Below are 21,641 nucleotides of genomic sequence, written 5' to 3'. Positions count from 1 at the left end.
CCCGTCACCTTGGTATGAGCATCAGTGAGGTGTCCAACTGTCCCTATTTTCCAGGGACAGTCACAGATTTACAGAAGTTTCTGATTTAATCCTGGGATGTGACACTTTTCCTTAGGATGGCCCTATTTTCATTGGAGAAATGTTGGTCGGTAAGGAGTTATGTGACACCACCACCCCCCAAGCCAAAAAGATAAGCAACTATACAATATTTAGAAGACATCTGAAGGCAGCCCTGTATAGGGAAGGTTTTTTTAATATTTAGCATTTTATGTGTGTTGGAAGCCCTCCAGAGTGGCTGGGGCAACCTAGTCAGATGGGCAGGATATAAACAACAACAACATTGAATAGGACATCCATATTTTCATCGGAGAAATGTTGGAGGGGAGCAGGCCTTTTCTGCAATGGCTCCCCACTTGTGGAACGCTCTTCCCAGCGAGGCTCGTCTGGTGATTGATTGAGTGTTTAATTTCTATACCGCTTAGTATATTAAAAAGATCTCTGAGCAGTATACAAAAAAACTGAAGCAGCAACAGATAACTTCAAAAAATATTACAATAACACACAGTTACATCTAGAAATGTTACATTAATGCATTTAAATATATAAATCAATATCAATTCCTTTTCCTTCTGATGCACTCTCCCTCTCAGCCTCCAGGTTCTCTTTTTTTTTTTTTATAAGATATTTATTAAGATTTTCAGAATATTACAAGACCAAAAAAAGAAAAGAGAAAAAATACAAAGTAAAAATAGTTAAAAACAATTCCTTCCTTCCATTACTTATCCTTCATTTGCTTATTTCCAGGACCCCCTCACACCTCCCTTTTTTGTATTCCAGTTCAGTTATTGGTTCAACAAATCCCTCCCCTCTTTATGTATCCTAATCATTAATCATAAACTATTGTAATTTTAGATTTTTACCTATTAATAAACCATTTTTTCATATTCCCTTATAACATTTCAGCTAAAGACCACTTAGTTTCTATCCAACATCATTCTAACATTCATTAATTTTGCAATATTTCTGTAAATAGTCTTTAAACTTTTTCCAATCTTCTTCCATCGACTCTTCTCCCTGGTCTCGGATTCTGCCAGTCATTTCCGCCAATTCCATATATTAAATCACCTTCATCTGCCATTCTTCCAAGGTGGGTAGATCTTGTGTCTTCCAATACTTTGCAATAAGAATTCTTGCTGCTGTTGTGGCATACATAAAAAAAGTTCTGTCCTTCTTTGGCACCAATTGGCCGGCTATGCCTAGGAGAAAGGCCTCTGGTTTCTTCAAGAAGGTATATTTAAATACCTTTTTCAATTCATTATATATCATTTCCCAGAAAGCCTTAATCCTTGGGCACGTCCACCAAAGGTGAAAGAATGTACCTTCATTTTCTTTACATTTCCAACATTTATTATCGGGCAAATGGTAAATTTTTGCAAGCTTGACTGGTGTCATGTACCACCTGTATATCATTTTCATAATATTCTCTCTTAGGGCATTACATGCCGTAAACTTCATACCTGTGGTCCACAACTGTTCCCAGTCAGCAAACATAATATTATGTCCAAGATCTTGTGCCCATTTAATCATAGCAGATTTCACCGTTTCATCCTGAGTATTCCATTTCAACAGCAAGTTACACATTTTTGACAAAATCTTAGTTTTGGGTTCTAACAGTTCTGTTTCCAATTTTGATTTTTCCACCTGGAAGCCAATTTTCTTATCCAAATTATATGCCTCCATTATCTGATAATAATGAAGCCAGTCTCGCACTTTGTCTTTTAATTTCTCAAAACTCTGCAATTTCAATTTGTCTCCTTCTTGTTCCAGAATTTCCCAATATTTCAGCCATTTGGCCTCCATATTGAGCCTTTTCTGAGCCTTTGCTTCCATCGGTGACAGCCACCTTGGGGTTTTGTTTTCAAGTAAGTCCTTATATCTTATCCAGACATTTAACAATGCTTTCCTGACAATATGGTTTTTAAATGCTTTATGTGCTTTAACCTTGTCATACCACAAATATGCATGCCACCCAAAAACATTATTAAAACCTTCTAAATCCAAAATGTCTGTGTTCTCAAGAAGCAGCCATTCTTTCAACCAGCAGAATGCTGCTGATTCATAATAAAGTTTAAGGTCTGGCAGGGCGAATCCACCTCTATCCTTTGCATCGGTTAATATTTTAAATTTTATTCTAGGCTTCTTGCCCTGCCAGACAAATCTAGAAATGTCTCTCTGCCACTTCTTGAAACAGTCCATTTTGTCCAAAATTTGCAATGATTGAAACAGAAATAACATTCTTGGCAATACATTCATCTTTATAACAGCAATTCAACCTAACAAGGAAAGCTTCAAGTTTGACCATATCTCTAAATCCTTTTTCACTTCTGACCAACATTTCTCATAATTGTCTTTAAATAGGTTTAGGTTCTTAGCAGTCATATTAACCCCCAAATATTTTACTTTCTTAACCAGTGTTAAACCTGTCTCCTTCTGAAACCTCTCTTTCTCAATCAGTGTTAAATTTTTCTCAAGCACCTTAGTTTTTAACTTGTTCAACTTAAATCCTGCCACATGACCAAATTCCTGAATCAATTCTAATACTCTTTTAGTACTAGATTCTGGCTCCTGTAACGTCAATACTAGATCATCTGCAAAAGCTTTCAATTTGTACTGTTTAGCTCCGACCTGTATACCTTTAATCAGACGGTCCCTTCTGATCATATTTAGCAAAACCTCCAGGACTGAAATAAACAGCAATGGGGAAATTGGGCAGCCTTGTCGTGTCCCTTTCTCTATCTTGAATTCCTCTGTCACCACATTGTTAACTATTAGTTTGGCCTTTTGTTCTGAGTAAATTGCACTTATACCATTTTCAAACCCTTGACCAACCCCCATCCCCTGAAGATTTTTCTTCATGAAACTCCAAGAAATATTATCAAAGGCTTTCTCCGCATCTACAAAAATTAAAACAGCTTTAGTATTAATATTCACTTGTAGCATCTCCAAAATGTTGATTATATTCCTCGTATTGTCAGACAAGTGTCTACCCGGGAGAAAGCCAGCTTGGTCTTTATTTATCTCCTCCACTAATACTTTTTTTAACCTTTTAGCCAAAATATCTGCAAAAAATTTATAATCCACATTAAGCAGGGATATGGGGCGGTAGTTCTTAAGTTGTGTCTTTTCATACTCATTTTTCGGTATTAATGTAATATATGCTTCCTTCCACGACTCTGGCGCTTTTTTCCCCTCCAAAATTTCATTACAAACCTCCTTTAATGGTTGAATTATCCAATCCTTCAAGGACCTATAATATTTTGAGGTTAAGCCATCTGGCCCTGGAGATTTGCCCAGCTGCATGTTCTGAATGGCACCTTCCACCTCCTGTTCTGTTATTTTGTAGTTCAACATTAACTTATTTTCTTGGGAGATTTTTTGAAGTCCATTTGTTTTTAAAAATTTGTCTAAATCACACTCTTTCTGTGGCCCTTGTGTATATAGCTGTTTAAAGTACCTCTGGAAGCATTTTCTAATTTCCACTGGATTCTGGATGATCTTTCCTTCCACTTCCAAGTTGCTAATGGTGTTAAGTTTTTGTCTTTTTTTCATTTGCCAAGCTAACAGTTTTCCACATTTATTAGCCGATTCAAATGTCCTTTGTTTCATCTGTTTAATTTTCCATTCTATTTCCTGATTCATCATCTTCATATATTGAACTTGGTATAACTTTATTTCTCTCAGAATCTCTTGTGATTTTGGTTTCGCTCTCAGTTTCTTCTCCCCCTCTTTTATTTTTTCCAAAATTTTATCTTTTTTCTCATTTTGAGTTCTCTTCTTTATTGCATTCTGTTGAATTAGAAACCCTCTCATAACTGCTTTGCTTGCGTCCCAGATTACTCTTTTTTCAACTGTAGTGTTCAAATTTATCTCAAAGTAGTCTCTCAAGGTTTTTTGGGCCTTCTTGGTAACTTCTTGATCTCTAAACAAGGTGTCATTCATCCTCCATCTGAAGGAGCCGGTAGGTGTTAATTTCATCTCCATTTTCACAGCATTATGGTCGGAGCAGGTTTTAGGGCAAATTTCCACTTTTCGAGTCTTAGGTGCCAGTCCTCTAGTAATCCAGATTTGGTCAATTCTTGTCCATGTCATTTTGGCTTCAGAGAAGAAGGTTCCCTCCCTAGCCAAGGGATTCTTTATTCTCCAAATGTCAATCAAATCCATATTGTCAGTCATCTCAAAAAAGGTTTTTGGCAGCCTGCCATCTTTGGTAACTACCTGTCTCTGCGACTTGTCCATGTTTGTGGATACCACTCCATTCATATCTCCCATCATGATAATGTTGTAATCCATATAGTCTAACAATGTCTCATGCAACTTCTTAAAAAATTCAGATTTCCCCTCATTTGGTGCATATACTCCTACTATCAGAAATTTTTCTCCTTGTGTTTGGATTTCAATTGCCACATATCTTCCTTGATCATCTTTAAAAATAAATTTCGGTGATAGGCTCTCTTTCGCGTAAATTACATCTCCTCTCTTTTTAACCTTGTCCGATGAAATAAACTCCTGACCCAGTCTTTTATTAATCAATACTTTCCTATGGAGCCTTATCACATGTGTTTCCTGCAAACAAATCAAGTCCAATTGTTCCTTTTTCAATAAATGAAAGACTTTTTTCCTTTTCTCCGGGGAATTAAATCCATGAATATTCCAACTTAATAGTTGCAGGGACATGGTGTATTTATTTTACTTTTCCTCCAACTGCACCAAGTAATTGTTCTTGTTCTGTTGGTGGTATCACCTTCTCTAACTTGTCCAATCCCAAAGGTAGTGATACTATGTCCTGTGTTCCTGGTTTTAAAGCTCTTGGCTCTTTTTCAGTTTCTTTTTGCAAATCTTCTTCGTGATCTTTCAGAAATTTTTCTTTGTCTTCCACTGATCTTATTTTAAACTTTTTCCCTTTAAAAGTAAAAGATAGGCCTTGAGGGAATTCCCACCTAAAAATGGTTCTGTTTGCTCTTAGCAGGGCCACCAAGTCTCCGTAGTTGGACCTAAGATCCAAAAGATGTTTAGGGATATCCTTAAATATCTCCACTCTTGATTCCTTTATTTCCAAGGTCTTCTGGAAGTGCAGGCTCAGTATTCTGTCTCTCTCCTCTCTTGATCGGAGGGTAATCAAACAGTCTCTCACCCTGTTCTTTCTCCCCCCTCTTCCAAGTCTGAAAGCACTTACTATCTTGAAGTCTAACTTGTCTGGGTCTAAGTCCCAAAAGTCTGTAAATTCCTGCGTAAGAAAGTCACTCAAGTTGTCCTTCTCAAGTTCAGGTGCAGCCCTGATCCTTAGATTTATCTGTTTTTCTTTTAATTCGATCATAGACAGCAATGACTTATGATCCTCCAGCTGCCTACATATTGGTGGTATCTTTTCCTCTATCTTTTCCTCCACAGCCAGTGCTTTTTCTTTAGCTTCTTCAGCTGTTTTTCGATTCGAAGTAGATTCCTGCAGCAGTTTCTCAATAGATTCTGTATTTGAGTTCACCTTCTGCCCCAAGTTATTGATGCTTGTGGTATTTTGATCAATTTTAGTTGTCGCTTCAGCCACTTGTTTGCTCAACTTTTCCAAAGATTCAAAAATTTTATCTAAAGCTGAAGCTAAGCCCCCTTCAGCTGCCATTCCTTTAGACGCCACCTGGGCTGAATCTTCCCCTGGTGGGGCAGGGAGGCCGGGTGCTGACGGTCTACGCTGCTGCAGTCTAATTTTACCAGATCTTCTTGTTTTTTCCTGAGTCAAGTCTGCCATAACACTTTATCTAAGGATCAAGGTCAGTCCCACGATTACTTGTTTGTAATGGAAAATTCCCCTTTAGTATGGCCAGTTTGGAGTGGAAAATTCCCTGGCCAATTGTAGCAATTTTAAAGTTCCTCTAAGGGGACACAATAGCAGTTCCAATTTGTAACAATAAAATAGCTATTCCAACTTTCAAAAATCCCCCCTTTAGCCAAAAAAAAAGCAACAGTTTCAAGTCAAGTGGGACTTTTCAGAATCAAAGTATCCCTCTTACAGAGCTAGCTGTCAAAAAGTTGCATTATCCTTTGACAGCGCGTTTCCCAATACGGCAGTTTCAATGTCCCTTGACAGTCCGTTCCCAGGCATTAAGTGATGGTCTTAGTTCCCTTTCTCTCTTCTTTTGCGGGCAAAAGATACTTCCCCTTCTCCCTCCCCTCTCCCGCACCACAGGGAGGGAGTTCTCTTTTTGTTGATGTAGGATTTGAGTCTTTTTCAACGTAATTTTCAGGCTCTTTGCTTTGACAGTCTTTGCTTTGATCTATTTACATAAAAGGAAGGTGGACTTCCTGTTTACACCTTCCCGCTTCAGTGCCGAATTAATCCTTTTTCCCCCCTTAAGTTCCCCGATCTTCAGACTTAACCTACTCACGGGTAGTTGTTTCTTAGCCGAATTGTCACAGGAAAAAGGTCGGCGCTCTCCGGCAACAGCTGCATGGCTTCACTCCACGGAAGAAGCAATTGACTCTCAGCACCGCGCCAGACTCCCCGCTTCGCTCCGGAACTCTTTCCAGGGTTCCCTCACAGATTGGGGGGGGGCGCTAAGGGTGCCCACCGAGTCCCACGGTCACAGGCTTCACCCGCCTGTGATTTTCGAGGGGGTCCCCGCTTCGCCGTAGCGGCAAGACCCGATTTCCACGGAGCTGCTCCCTCAAGACTAGAGGGAATCCGCCATTGCCGATGGCGCCGCCTCCGGAAGTCCCAGCCTCCAGGTTCTCACCCAGGCTCCAAACAAACTCTTAGCTCACCCACAAGATCTCACAGTGAGAAGAGTTTCTGGAAACAGTGGACATCACTCTAGTCTCTCACTCTATGCTTTTTGTGTCTTTATGTTGTAAACTGCCCTGTGATCCTCAAATGAAAGGTGGCATTGAAATTAAAGGAAGCTATAATAGACAATACTGAGCATGGTGGGCTAGTGGCCTGACTCAATATAAGACAGGTGTCTATGTTTCTATGTGGGGCCCAGGACAGATGTAAATGCAGGCTTCAAGGCCAGGATGCTTGGACCCCAGCAGCTGCCCACAGCTAGCAGAAGAGGAGGGGAGCTAATTTTCACCCCTTTCCCTTCCCACTGCAGCCCCCACCCCATGCAACAACACCCCCCCCCCCGTTCTGAGTATTTGCCCAAATCTCTGGAACTGATAACAGGGGCCGGAAATGGACATTGCAAATTTAAGCAAGAAGTGGACATCAGCAAAAACTGCCTGCCCTCCTCTTGCTTTCATGGAGATGTCTCCTAGAACAAAAGTCCTACAATTGGATCCCACCCTCTGCATTTCATTCAACTTTCAGTTTGAACGCATGGCAAGCTATATTAGAAATCAACAGTCCTGAAACTCATGTACAATGGTACCTCAGGTTACATATGCTTCAGGTTACATACGCTTCAGGTTACAGACTCCGCTAACCCAGAAATAGTGCTTCAGGTTAAGAACAGTTTCAGGTTAAGAACGGACCTCCGGAACGAATTAAGTACTTAACCCGAGGTACCACTGTATATTAAACAATGCATGTTTAATATAATATAAAGACTGCCATTCTAAATATACCTAATGGGGTTTTTCCAAGTTAATATGCATAAGATTGTGGGCTGATTAACCCAGGTTGCTAGGTGTTTAGAGTTGGGGGGGGGGTATTGTTAATGGGCAGCAGGGTATATACCCTTGCAATATTCAGAGAGAGTGTGTTGACTCTTTTTGCCCCAGTACATGCTGTTTCACCTGAGTAATGAGAACATCAGCTTGCAAACGGCACCGCAAGCTTTGCACATGCTCTGTCTGGGCGATGGATTCTCATTCATCTGCGGAGACTTCAGTTTAAGCACGGCATTCTTGCAGCTGACGCTGCATTCTCAGCAGTGCCCTTCTCAGACACAAGATGAAAGATGGTTTATTTTCCCTGTGAAATGATGGTACCTTAGGTCATTTCCAATCAACATTTTGAATAGGGTCTTTTACAGATGGAAGATATTGTTCTTCGTACATGACTGGAGTGTGGTTGCCTTTCTGATAAGCTGCAGCCATAAAGCAAATTTAATCCAGAAAGGAAGACTGGCGGCAGCAATCATTGAATGCGTTGTTTACTGGTGTAATATATGGGCTATTGCTACGGCGATTGCAGAGGTGAAGGGGGAAATGCAATAGGCAACCATGGATTTTAGTACTTCATCAGTGTTTGATCAACAGAAAGGTAAGCTGTTTGTTGTTAATGCTAATATTCATTCATGCTCATATGCCTGTTGCTGTTGCATTCTCATTCACATCAGACAGAACGTTTCATGTTACATGTGGGAATTCTTAGACCATGTGAATTTCATGTCAAACTGTTCAATTCAACTATCTGCACATGTTGGTTTTAAAAGGGGGGTCTATTTCAGTTTGTTTTAAAGGCAGCCATTTCAGTATGCTATGGAAATGGTTAACCAAAAGAGGTAAGTTCCACGGACAAAACTGACTGTGTTTGACATTTTCCTCATATTCGACAGGAGATTTCTACTTTTGCAGCTAGTTTATCTGCTTTCTGGGTTTTGTAAAAACCAAACTAATTAGGCTTCTTGGTTTGAATAAAATATTATGAATTAAGTGCAAGCAATTGAAAATTCAGTGGCTGGAGATGCTCTCATCTTTCAATAAATCCTTAAATTGATGGCATGGATACTGACAAACTACAAATGTCCAATTGTATATTCCAATCCGATAAGCAAAGGTGCATTTTATCCAGGAAAAGTTACTACAGAAATAAAATCACTTGCTCTGTAGTGTGATGGAAGAATTTTATTTCTTGGATTTCAATTTAATTTACTCTATGATTTTTTTATTCTAAGTGCCCGATTCCAAAATTTCAATAACTTTTCATTTGACTTTTGTACCCACCAAATGATCTGAAATCATGTCAGGCATTGATAATGCACCCAATTACAAGAACCAAAGAAGAAGGTGTTGATGATCGTCCTCTGGTCCTGTGTCTGCACCTGCAAGTTGTACATGTTTGCTAAAAAAGCAGAATCAGGCCCACATTGAAAGGCATCTTGGCTCTATGACTGCATGAAAGGGCACAAGCATAATGTTAGAGAATGAATGCTATCTGCTCAGTTTCTCTGCCATGTCAAAACAGTTGTACTATTTTATGTATAGACCAGTTTTCCGTGCTGAAGTCTCTGCACTATCTATTAATTTTTAAGAAAAGGATAGTCATTCTAATCCACTCTAGTCACTGAGATGGGCATGCAGAGCTCCTCTACCCACAAAAGCTTCTCCAGTTAATTTGACCAAGGGAGCAAAGCCATGAAAGATTTCCTTTGAGTATGTGGATCTGCCCACATCATGAATGTGAATGGAGACAGAGTGTGCATAAAAGCATAAGAACTGCTGTATCAGACCGAAGGTCTATGCAGTCTGGCATTCTCTCGTCTCCAGCAGCACCCAAGCACACACAATCAGGAGAAGCAGAGAATGATGGAGAATCCTTTGGTTCCCAGCATCTTGGAAAAAGGAGTGTCTAATAGTCTAATTCTCTTGGAATAAAGAAACTCATTTCCCAGCTAATGAGGTTAATAGCCACTGACGTACCTGACCTTCATGAATTTATCTCATCTGTCCCTAAAGCCATCAGATCACTAAACCTTTGCATCTTCATCACATGGGAAGGAAAGGGGGGGAAGATAACTCTGGGTCCTGGAAAGTGCCTCTGAGGATGTGCAGAGGGCATGCTGTGCCTCACTGAGGCTTCTGCACATTTCAAATTTAGGGCAATGATAGAATTAGGTAAAGGTAAAGGGACCCCTGACCATCCGGTCCAGTCGTGGCCGACTCTGGGGTTGCGATGCTCATCTCGCTTTATTGGCCAAGGGAGCCGGCGTACAGCTTCCGGGTCATGTGGCCAGCATGACTAAGCTGCTTCTGGCGAACCAGAGCAGCGAACGGGAATGCTGTTTACCTTCCCGCCGGAGCGGTACCTATTTATCTACTTGCACTTTGACGTGCTTTCAAACTGCTAGGTTGGCAGGAGCAGGGACCGAGCAACGGGAGCTCACCCCATTGCGGGGATTCGAACCGCTGACCTTCTGATCGGCAAGTCCTAGGCTCTCTGGTTTAACCCACAGCGCCACCCACATCCCTTTGAATTAGAATTAGCACCTCTCATTTTACGAATTAATCAATTTATTGCTTTTATCAATGCCCACACCTCTGCAAAGCTGCACGTGAGGACTAGCTTTTGCCTGTGTGTCTCCGCACTCTGTACTTGGCTTTTTCTGTATTCAGAGACAAGGCAGACAATAGGGAGCAACCCGTTGCACTTCCCACTGTCCTCCATTGACCTCATCCCACCACTGGCAGTCCCCACTGCCCCCGGTATTTGACAGTTTCTGCCAGGCTTCCCAGCATTTGGATATCACATGTTCATCATGCACCAGAAGATAATAGCATGCAGTTTGCCTGCTTTCCGTCCCCTTCCACAGAAGTATCCCAATCTTTCGGATGCTATGGGAATGCTGAGAGGAAAAAGAGAAGGGTAGGGGGGAAATGGAAGCATTTTACCATTGGATGTTCATGGACAGCCATAAATTAAAACCTGTGCCTGCAGCTGTGTGTGAGAGAGTCTGCCTTCGTGAAATCCAGAGCCCCAAATGTGCAGTTGTATGCATGGGGGGGAGGCTGTTATTAGACATTATTATGAATGAATGGGAGTGACAGGGCCAGCTCCATATTGAAGGGATCCTCAGTGTGGTATCCTCTGGTAGGCCGTCTCCCTTCTCAGAGCTCCCCACCCCCTTGCTCATGAGGCTGGTGGCAGGAGGGGAGCAGAGGAAAGCAGCTACAAAGCTGCTCTGGTGAGCACTGTGGTAGCTTGGAGCCACCATGTAAATGACCCTCCAGTGCCCCTGATGCAGTATCACTGCAGTGCATTGTGGGAAATCTAAATAGTGCTCCTCTCCCCTGAAAATAGATGTCCATCAGCAGGGAGCCCTGCCAGGTCAGGTGCAAATTTTGTTTACTTATTTGTTTGTTTAGTTAGTTATTTATTGTGTTAATATCCTGCCTTTATCTCCAAGTGGCTCCAGGTGGCAAACATGGTTTTCATACCCTCCAACTGGGACATGCAAAAAACTGGGTCGTGCATCTTCCAGGGGCGGGCTCCCATGCGAGTCACGTGACACACATGTGATCGTGACCTTACAAGATGTGCTTTTTCCAGGGCTTGGGGAGGGGCTGTGACACCAAAGGTTGATTGGATGGACCCAGGATGTGGTGAATGTGTCTTTACATGACGGTGGGTTGCCTACTGCCCTTAAACAGGAGGTAATGCATCCATTCCAGAATATGCCCACCTACCTGTCTGCATCTTGGGTAAGGTGGTGGACAGAGGGATGGGTAAGACACTGCAGGAGTTCCTGGAGAATATGAATTCTTTAGATCCATTTCAATCTGGGTTCAGTTTTGGGAGTGAACTAGCCTTGGTCACCCTGATACATGACTTCTATCAAGAATGGGACAGGAGGAGTACAGCTCTGCTTCTGTTTCTCAGTCACTCAGCGGCTTTTGATACTACTGAGCATGGCATCCTCATGGACCAGCTCTGTGGGATGCGTACTGGGGGCATCTTGTTGTTGGGGGCATCTTGTCTTGTTGTTGTTGTTGTCTAGTCGTTTAGTCGTGTCCGACTCTTCGTGACCCCATGGACCAAAGCACGCCAGGCACTTCTGTCTTCCACTGCCTCCCGCAGTTTGGTCAAACTCATGCTGGTAGCTTCGGGAACACTATCCAACCATCTCATCCTCTGTCGTCCCCTTCTCCTTGTGCCCTCCATCTTTCCCAACATCAGAGTCTTTTCCAGGGAGTCTTCTCTTCTCATGAGGTGGCCAAAGTATTGGAGCCTCAGCTTCACGATCTGTCCTTCCAGTGAGCACTCAGGGCTGATTTCCTTAAGAATGGAGAGGTTTGATCTTCTTGCAGTCCATGGGACTCTCAAGAGTCTCCTCCAGCACCATAATTCAAAAGCATCAATTCTTCGGCGATCAGCCTTCTTTTTCGTCCAGCTCTCACTTCCATACATCACCACTGGGAAAACCATAGCTTTTACTGTACGGACCTTTATCCCGCAAATGTCTTATCCTACTCTAAATATCAGTGGCACAGAACATGTGATTTCTTGAGCACTGACCAAAGGCCACAGCACGTATAAATAGTTTCATCTGAGTCAAAGGACCATTAGTTGCTAGGCTACCTTTCTGCTTACCAGAAAGAAAAGCGCCTCGTCTACTTGACAGTTACTGCTGTTGGCTGCAATCATGCAAATCGATGTGAGAGGAGGGAAGGGATTGGCATAAACCTGTTGCAGGCTTCAATGCCTTTGAGACATCAGCAAGTGCTGAGCAGCAGCCTTATTGTGGATTCCTCTTACGTAGAAATCACAGACTGACTAAACCACAGGCTGTTACACTTCCCTCCCGCTGTGCTTCCTCTTCTGCACAGGCCAGTGAAGCACTGCAAGATGAAAGTGCAGGCATATAGCATGGGGTAATATATTGTTACAGAAATTGGGCGCCACCCCCAGTCTTTGCCGAGTAATAGCAAAATTCCAGGGGGTTCTAGGTGTTCACCCAGGGCCTGTGCTGCTTTGGAGAATTGAAGATGAAGTGGAGACTGTGTTATACAGTACCATAACTGCATCAATGGACTGCCAAATCCCAAGAGTTTAACCCCCTCTAAATATGTATGTATGTACATATTTTAATCGTGTGTGTGTGTGTGTGTGTGTGTGTGTGCTGGCAGGAGCCCGTCTCCGATGGCTAACAACCAAAGAAGAATCTTTTAAAAATGTGTAACTTCTTTAAAAATTAAAGCACATTGAAAGCATATATAGCAATCCTAGGTAAAGGTAAAGAGACCCCTGACTGTTAGGTCCAGTCGCGACCGACTCTGGGGTTGCAGCGCTCATTTCGCTTTATTGGCTGGGGGAGCCGGCGTACAGCTTCCGGTTCATGTGGCCAGCATGACTAAGCCACTTCTGGTGAACCAGATGTCATGGTATTGCCAGAGAATGAAGGGAGGAGCAGAGACAGGCAGAGGAAGGGGAGCAGAAAGTGGCGACGGAGGAAAGAAGGGAAAGCCAGGAGGAGGGACAGCTCACAGATGTTGGACCAGAGCCTCAACACCGCACAAGAAGTTCTGGCACAGACAGTGAAACAATGCCTATTCTGTCTGCCAAAGAAAGGAGAGTGTTAAAGAGGAGGGGACAGAGGCGTCATGTGAAACTTCCACGCCTTTTCTGTCGGAGAAGGGGCGGGCATAAGGCACTCCCAGAATCTGAGCCGGAGGATTCGGATGCATGATTGTAACGTGCTGCTTGTACATATGTAAAATAAAGACTGTATATATGTATCTCTGAGTGAGCAGAGACATTTCTTGCGAAGAGCATTCACAAGCCATCACACCAGAGCAGTGCATGGAAACGCCGTTTACCTTCCCGCTGGAGCGGTACCTATTTATCTACTTGCACTTTGATGGGCTTTCGAACTGCTAGGTTGGCAGGAGCTGGGACCGAGCAACAGGAGCTCACCACGTCGCAGGGTTTCGAACCACCGACCTTCTGACCACAGGGTTTAGACCACAGCGCCACCCGCGTCCCTTTAGCAATACTAAACTAATACTAATACCAGCAGAACCAGCATTAAAAATATATTAAACTCTTAGATTCTAAAAGTTTTGGGGAGAAAAACACCTCCACCTTTCCCCCCCAAGCCAGGTAGAGCACACAGGGCCTCTACTCCAGGCATGGGGACCCTGCGCCCTTCCAGATGTTGTTGAATCACGACTCCCACCCAACAGTCCCAGCCTGCATGGTCAATGGCCAGGGATGATAGGAATTGTAGTTCAGCAACATCTGGAGGGCCAAATGTTCCCCACACCTCTTCTGCACCAAAGATGTCACAACAGAAAAGGCCCTGCCTAACTGCATCTATTATTATTATTATTATTTGTTACATTTATACCCCACCCTTCTCACCAAGGTGCCCATGGTGGCAAACACTTCTATGATAGAAAAATAGTTAAAAATAAAATACAGCTATATTTTAAAACAGTTTAAAATATCTAAAAGTGATTAATCACAATGAAATAATTATTTTTAAAAAACTAATTTAAAAAAGCATGTGTCTGAATAGGCCTGCTGAAATAGAAAAGTTCTGAGTTTCTTTTTGTTTAAAAAGTGACTTATAAGTGCAAATCATAATCTTAACAATCTAGACCATGATCTGCAGCTTCCGTCATCACCAAAGTACATTGAAGACGTTTGGATTGGAACAGCAAAATGCCTGCCTGCTCTTTTATGTTAGGATTTGCTCCTGAATTGTGAAATGGTGTTTTTCTTCCTTCTTCTATGTGACTGTCTTTAATGTGAGGGCTGTATTTAACCTTGTCATCGATCTTCTTGCAACCCCACCACCACCAAAGACAAAAACAAAATATTTTGTTTTCCTTGCTGCTTTTATTCCCACAGGCGATTCGGCAGAAGAATTCAACTTGACTCTGGTATATCAAGCAGCAGCTAATGGGGATATCAACACTTTGACGGCTGTCATTCGTGAAGATCCCTCAATACTAGAATGCTGCGACAGTGATGGTAAAGCGATTCTCTCTCTGGTTTTCAGTTGCTAAAAGTTGTAACTAATTGCGATGGTTCTGCTGTTTTTAGCATCACTTTCGACATCACAGTATCACGGCTAGAGACTTCCTTCTTTACAAGTGAAAGAAAAGGGGTAGTGATTACAGTACTTCTTTTAAGACACATTCGTCCTCCTCTCTGTTCACAATAATATATGGCACAATCATATATTATAGCTGCACAACTCCCAGAAAGCGAATTCTTCTCCAGTGTACCTAATAACAAGCTGAAGGGGCTGAAACTCAGCTAGACAGCACTGCTTTGTATGCGGAAAGTCTAGAGGTCAAATATTTATTTTTGACATTTATATACAGTCATACCTCGTGTTGCATTCCACTCTTGTTACAGACTTTCAGCTTACGAATGCAGCAAACAGGGAAGTGTTTACTTCCGGGTTCACCGCCCGCGCATGTGCAGAAGAGGCGCTCTAGTTGTGGAATCCCCGCGACGGGGTGAGCTCCCGTTGCTCAGTCCCAGCTCCTGCCAACCTAGCAGTTCGAAAGCACATCAAAGTGCAAGTAGATAAATAAGTACCACTGTGGCGGGAAGGTGTTTCCGTGCGCTGCTCTGGTTTTGCCAGAAGTGACTTAGTCATGCTGGCCACATGACCCGGAAAAACTGTCTGCAGACAAACGCCGGCTCCCTCGGCCAGTAAAGTGAGAATAGCGCCGCAACCCCAGAGTCGCCCGCGACTGGACTTAACTGTCAGGGGTCCTTTACCTTTTTATACCAATTTTGTCTTCCAACAATCTCAAGGTGGTACATGGTTCATTTTCCCTCAATTTCATCCTGACAACAACCCTGTGAGGTAGGTTAGGCCCAAGGTCACCCAACGAGCTTCATGGCTGAGTGGCGATTTGAACCCTGCTCTCCCAGGTCCTTTTAGTCCTACACTCTAACCATCACACCGCACTGGCGCTCAATCTCCACAATCCCCAGCATCTCCAGGAAGGTCTTGAAAAACCTCTTACCTGAAACCCTAGAAAGCCACTGCTCGCCACAGCATACAACACTGGACCAATGTCAATTCAGGATGAAGTAGCTTCATATGTCTATAACTGTAATCCTAAATGTTCACATGCAGTAATGCAGACTTAACTGTGAAAAATTGAGAACTATATACTATTTGAGAACCAAAAGGGTACAGTAGAGGGGAAATGTGTGGGAGCAACTCTGGGTTTGTTTGTTTTCAGTGTATAAACAATAATGTCATCTGTAAGAGTTTCAGGACAACTGTTCTGGATAATGAATGAGGTAAGAACAGGACTGCCTTACTATTGCGTGTGACAGTTATCCATACGAGAAGTCAGAGGACCATCAGGGATGGGGGAATAAAGAAACGGCTGGTGAATACTTTCCTTTGCTTTGATGGCAAAGTTCACCTTAGCAGTTTAAGCAGCATTGCTTCTTTGCAAGATTGTTTGCCTTGCTGGATAAGAAATAAAGTTTGCCTTTCAGCTGGCTGCACATCTTTTGTTTTAAATCCCACTGTGTTCTGTCAGTTGAGCTTACGAAATCTGAAACACCACCGAGTTCAATGACACCTACACTCAGGTGAATTTTAGCAGTATCAGTCATTCCTTCTTGTATCAAAAAACCCCATGCATGTGGGGATGTTTCCAGCTTAGCTAGAATTAGCTACCTGAATTACTAGTTTTCCATATGTAAGGAGCTTTTGACATGCTTCAAACAACAGTCATTTGAGTTCCTGAAGTAGCACAGTCTCAGGAAATCTGCAACCAGGAAGGCTGAACTGCGTGGTTTTTCTGAACATTTGAATTAGCTGCTGGTGTGTAAAGACATACCCATCAGCTGCCCTGAATAGCCAGCACTGTGGCACAACTCTGCTGACCAGTGCCAGAGTGCCGAATTGGAAGGTGCATCCCTCCTGATGTCCCAGTTTGGAGGGCAACAATGTTGGAAGGTATGTAAAAGAGCTATCTGTACATTTCTGTGCCACTCTAGCTTGGTGTTCACAACAGAAGTGTGGAAGAGGGAAGCCAAAAAAGAAAGTAAGAGGCTGGTGACTAGTTCCCCAACTAACTACTTGGATCTAGTTAATTAAAAAAAAAGCTGCACCTAAAAATGAAAGTCATGAGGCTGGTCTTCCAGTCATGAAACATTGCTCCATCCACAATGGTTGCTGCTCCTCAATCCACAGTTTTGCTTTTGATTTGCCTCATTCGGTTTCTGTGCAGCTTTTGCACTGCAAACATTTGCCAACTTGCAAAATGATCAGTGCATTAATAAACAAGGGATAAGAGACAAAATGGTGGGCAAACGACAGGCTTAGGAGGTAAACAGTGATGTGGAATACTAGATATATGTGTTGCAGGAATGACTATTATGTTGGGCTTCTACAACATGAGAGCTGTGAGAGGAATTCTGGATTGCAGGAAGCCACGGTTTGTGGGTCTAACATCCTGTTCCCCACCCCCATCTCTCTGCCTCATTCTCAAGCCAACAGTACTGATTCCTTTGCCCAGGGTTGGGAGAGAAATTTGATTCAGTTTAAAGGTAAATCTGCCACATTTTCACTTTCCAAACAATACAGTACGTGAAATGAAATACAAGCATCTTCCAAAATGTGCATATTCCTGAATTTTGCAGTGAGGTTTTCCAACCAAGTTGGGTGTACAAAAAATTATATACTAAAGGGCACATTTTAAAATGCATATATTTGTGAAAATAAATGTATTCTGTGGGCTTCTTTGGGAGGAGGGTGGGATAAAAAAGTAAATTATCGTTATAATTATAGGGGCAATTAGTTTGCAAAAAGGCTTATGCATTTTAGTTAGGACTTAAAATAAGGAAACAAATCGTCTGCAACCCTAAGTGAAGCAGTTTGAAGCCCAATCTCCCCCAATTTATTCTGCCCAATGGGGGCAACTGGTGGGTAAGATAAGGCATGAAGTCACCCTGAAAGCTCTTGCTAATGTTTAAAATAAAAAATCTTGAAAGGGTAGTGGGTGTAATTTACTTTGGTATCTGCCTCAGATTACTTCCCTTCCCGTCTCCCCCCCCCCCCAAACTAGCCAGGTGCAGAATGAATACACACAAACACACGTCAACTAACACAGTCATATAATATAGCTAACTTATGTGGAGTTTGAAATTGGATTCTCTGAGAGGTAACAATACTTCCAGGAGTGCAAGCACTTTTTAAAGCAAAACGAAGCACTTGATATACTATACATGTGTTTTTGTACTAAAGGTAAAGGTAAGGGACCCCTGACCATTAGGTCCAGTCATGACTGACTCTGGGGTTGTGGTGCTCATCTCACTTTATTGGCCGAGGAGCCGGCGTACAGCTTCTGGGTCATGTGGCCAGCATGACTAAGCCGCTTCTGGCAAACCAGAGCAGCACACGGAAATGCCATTTACCTTCCCGCCGGATCGGTATCTATTTATCTACTTGCGCTTTGACATGCTTTCGAACTGCTAGGTTGCCAGGAGCAGGGACCGAGCAACGGGAGCTCACCCTGTCGCGGGGATTCAAACCGCCGACCTTCTGATCAGCAAGTCCTAGGCTCTGTGGTTTAACCCACAGCACCACCTGCATCTCTGTTTTTGTACTGTGCCTTAAACGAAATACATTTTTTCCTTTCCAAGGTTGTACTCCCTTGATGCACGCTGTCTCAGGACGCCAGCTTGATACAGTGAAATTACTGCTGAAGATGGGAGCCAATATCAACACCCAAGATGCATGTGGGCGCACTAGTTTATCTCTGGCAACCTACCTGGTATGGAGCTTTCCTTCCTCTGTACATAGTTTTTAGGAAATGTCAACAACAAAAAAGCAGCATTCTGGAACTATTATAGCATATGATTAATACTGGCAAAATACGACATTGTCAAAGGGACTGCTGACAGTTTAAATGAGATGTCATTAAAAATGCATTTGTTAAACTTGCAACAGCTCCACTAGGGTGTTTTTTTAAGCACACACATCATCTTCTGAAGTAAATATTTCCTTTGTCCAGCGTTATGTCGAATATCTCTTCGTCAGAAAAACTGTCATTCGGTAATCATATGCTGCGGAACTAGAAATTGCAAAACAGAAGGACATGTCCTATAGATTCTTCCTCCGGGTTACTATAAATTATTTCATTGCACTGGAAATCATTTTTTGCATTGTGTTCATGGACCCCCACCAATGCCCCCCCCCCCTAGTTCTATGGACCACAGGTTAAGAACCCCTGCTTCAGTGGATGTAATGCCATGAAACATCAAGGAAGGTAGACCTACAAACTAGCACAACCTCTGAGGTCTTAAGAGTGCCAGATGTCAATTAACTCAGCATTTAGGTCCCAAACCTAGAGATATAGATTGCAGTCCTACATCTACATCTTACCTAGGAGTAAGACATGCTGGAATCAATGGGACTTGTTTCTGAGTAGTCATGTACAGATTGCACTGTTACCTTTTTTAAAAAAAAATAATATTGTTAAAACAAATTCATATCCAGTACACATATTTTTTCAAAAAAGTTTCCAATTTGCACAGCCTCTTTCCTTTTGATTCACTTTCAGGGGTGGCTGGAAGGTTGCGTCAGCCTGCTGAGAAATGGTGCCAAACAGAACATCCCAGATAAAAATGGAAGATTACCACTACATGCTGCCACTGCTGATCCCAATGTCAGGTATGCTCTTTGAAATCACCAGACAGCTACAGATAATGAATCTTTTAATAGATCTGTAATCTGTAGCTTTTTCATTATTGCTCATAGTGGTTATAACATGTTCCCTCTTAGGTAATAAAAGAGGTTGATAAGACTCATTAGAATTTCAGCCTTTTTGTATTATTAATCATACTTTTCTACCTGCCTGGGCGTCCTGTACTAATAATTAACTGCACATAAAGGATTGCTGATGAAGCTTTTCACAGCTGTGGTGTTGCTTGCTGTACTTGAACCCTGGGGTGGTATTTCATGCAAGTTTTATTCAGAGTAGATCTATTGAAATCAATGGACCATCAATGATGGTCATGCCCATCAATTTCTGTAGGTTTACTCTGGCTAAAACTTACATTAAATACCATCCCAGGGCTGATTCTTTATCAGACATCAAAGTACAGAAGAAGTGTATGGTGCTGCTGCAGAAGTTGTGACCAAGAGATGTACATATATAGCCACTATTTCTATGAAGGATATCCCAGTGGGCTTCACATATACTGTAGTTTCTGCAACAAGTGCAATTGTGGCAACTGCAGAAACCAATGAGTGTTCATGAGTACAGCCTCCATATGGAAAAAACTAGTTCATGCAAATACTCTTCCTATTTAGAAATGTCTCTTTGCTGGGTGAACAATGACCAGGCATTAACATAATCCACACAAGAAACAATAAAATGGGAATTAAGCCTTGTGTTAGTTTCTTCAGGATTGTGCCATGGTAAGTAAACAGCCACGATTCCAGACAACCACATCCAGCACTGTGCAAAAGGCTGTTAGTACAATTCTGTAGCTAAGATTTGCCTTGAGACTACTTTTCCTCAGTTGTGGAGAACCACTGCATGGAACTTTTAACAATACCAACAAGAAATCACTTGATACTCATGTTATCAAGAAAATCCATCGAATTATTGTGGTTCTTATGGGCTGTGATCCTGTGTACAATTTTGTGCAGGCAAATCCCATTGGTTTCTGTGACGCAGATGCATGCAAAACCAAAGACAGTGTCATTCTTATTTAATTTAATATTGATTTCCTTGAAGCAGGCAAGAAGCAACGGGAGCACTTGCTTCATTCTGTGCAAAGCACAGCTTGATGTGGACGCATGTATGCAACAACACCTAATCCATTTTAAGGAAATAAACAGGATATTACCAGCGTGTGTGCTACCTCTGATGAAAATATTGAACATCGTGCTTCCATGAGTGTATCACACACCCATTATGCTTCACAAACCTCTTCCATCCACTTCTCTCAAGCAATCTCAATTTTCAGTTGCTTTCCTAATTTTCTGGCATCCTTGTTCTTCTTTATACACATCATTTGAACAGTACTCTTGGAAGGTTTCAAGGCAACCAAGAGGGCATTATCATTAAATAAAACATCCACAGAATAGGAGCCAGCACTGATATTTGGAAAGGGAGTGGTAATTTAGTTTAGCAGCAACACAGAGAGATCCCTGCAAAATAAATTTCTACAGTCCCCATGGTAACGGGCAGACCTTTGGTCGGAGCAGAAGTGTGCCAGCTGTTCAGCTCCTTTTCATCTGTCTTATTAGCCCAAATCAGCAAAATTAGATCTTCTGAATATGATCACTCCATTACCAGAAAGCACTGCTGAAATGCCACAGATCTTCACCATGACCATTTGTTTTTCTCTTCATCTTTGCTCAACATGGCAAGGAACACAAACAGCAATGTCCATGTAAGAAATCAATGTGTATCCAGAATAAAATATAATATAATAATATTAATAACTTTTTTATTAAACAAACAACTAAATTCAGCACTAAGACATCTCAAATTGTGCAGCAAAAGGGTGTGTTCTGATACTTGTATAAATTCAACAAATTAAGTCATGTTACATCACGTTACCCACATTTGGTGGGGGTGCAGGAAGCAGCCCAGGAAAAGGGAAGAAAAATAAACTTTGATGCATGAACATGAACTCTGTTCCATGGATGGAAAGAAAGTTAGGATCCAAGCCACCCTTTCTATCTTTCTCCTAACACAATTGCTGTTTTTGAGTGATTGACATGACCATTTGAAAATCCCAATTCATTTTCCATTCATGGAAAGATAGTTACACACATGGGTGGATCTGTTTCATAAGAATAGTTCTCATTTCATGAACTCCCTTCTGCTCATAGAACAACAGTGTTGGAGCCCTCTCTGTGGTTTACATAAGCCCTACAAACCAGGATCACAAACCATCTTCAAAATGTGGTTTGCAAACTTGG

The 21,641-nt window shown here is 42.1% G+C and overlaps 1 protein-coding gene across 2 annotated transcripts in view; it reads left to right on the top strand.

Moving 5' to 3' along the window:
• The first annotated feature begins 7,877 nt into the window (after positions 1-7,877).
• ANKRD55 (ankyrin repeat domain 55) overlaps positions 7,878-21,641 on the top strand; it is a 37,271-nt gene continuing 23,507 nt past the window's right edge. The window contains exons 1-4 of one of the 2 annotated variants that reach the window (XM_080972672.1): positions 7,878-8,257; positions 14,567-14,689; positions 18,344-18,474; positions 19,264-19,373. In XM_080972672.1, the coding sequence (XP_080828798.1) occupies positions 8,218-8,257; positions 14,567-14,689; positions 18,344-18,474; positions 19,264-19,373 (404 nt within the window). In that variant the 5' untranslated portion in view covers positions 7,878-8,217. The remainder of the gene's footprint in view (positions 8,258-14,566; positions 14,690-18,343; positions 18,475-19,263; positions 19,374-21,641) is intronic. The other variant, XM_080972673.1, reaches the window with a different exon arrangement.

Source organism: Podarcis pityusensis (genome assembly GCF_964106645.2).
Source record: "Podarcis pityusensis genome assembly, chromosome: 11".
Classification (NCBI taxonomy): Eukaryota; Metazoa; Chordata; class Lepidosauria; order Squamata; family Lacertidae; genus Podarcis; species Podarcis pityusensis.
This window is presented reverse-complemented; position numbering and strand designations above follow the sequence as displayed.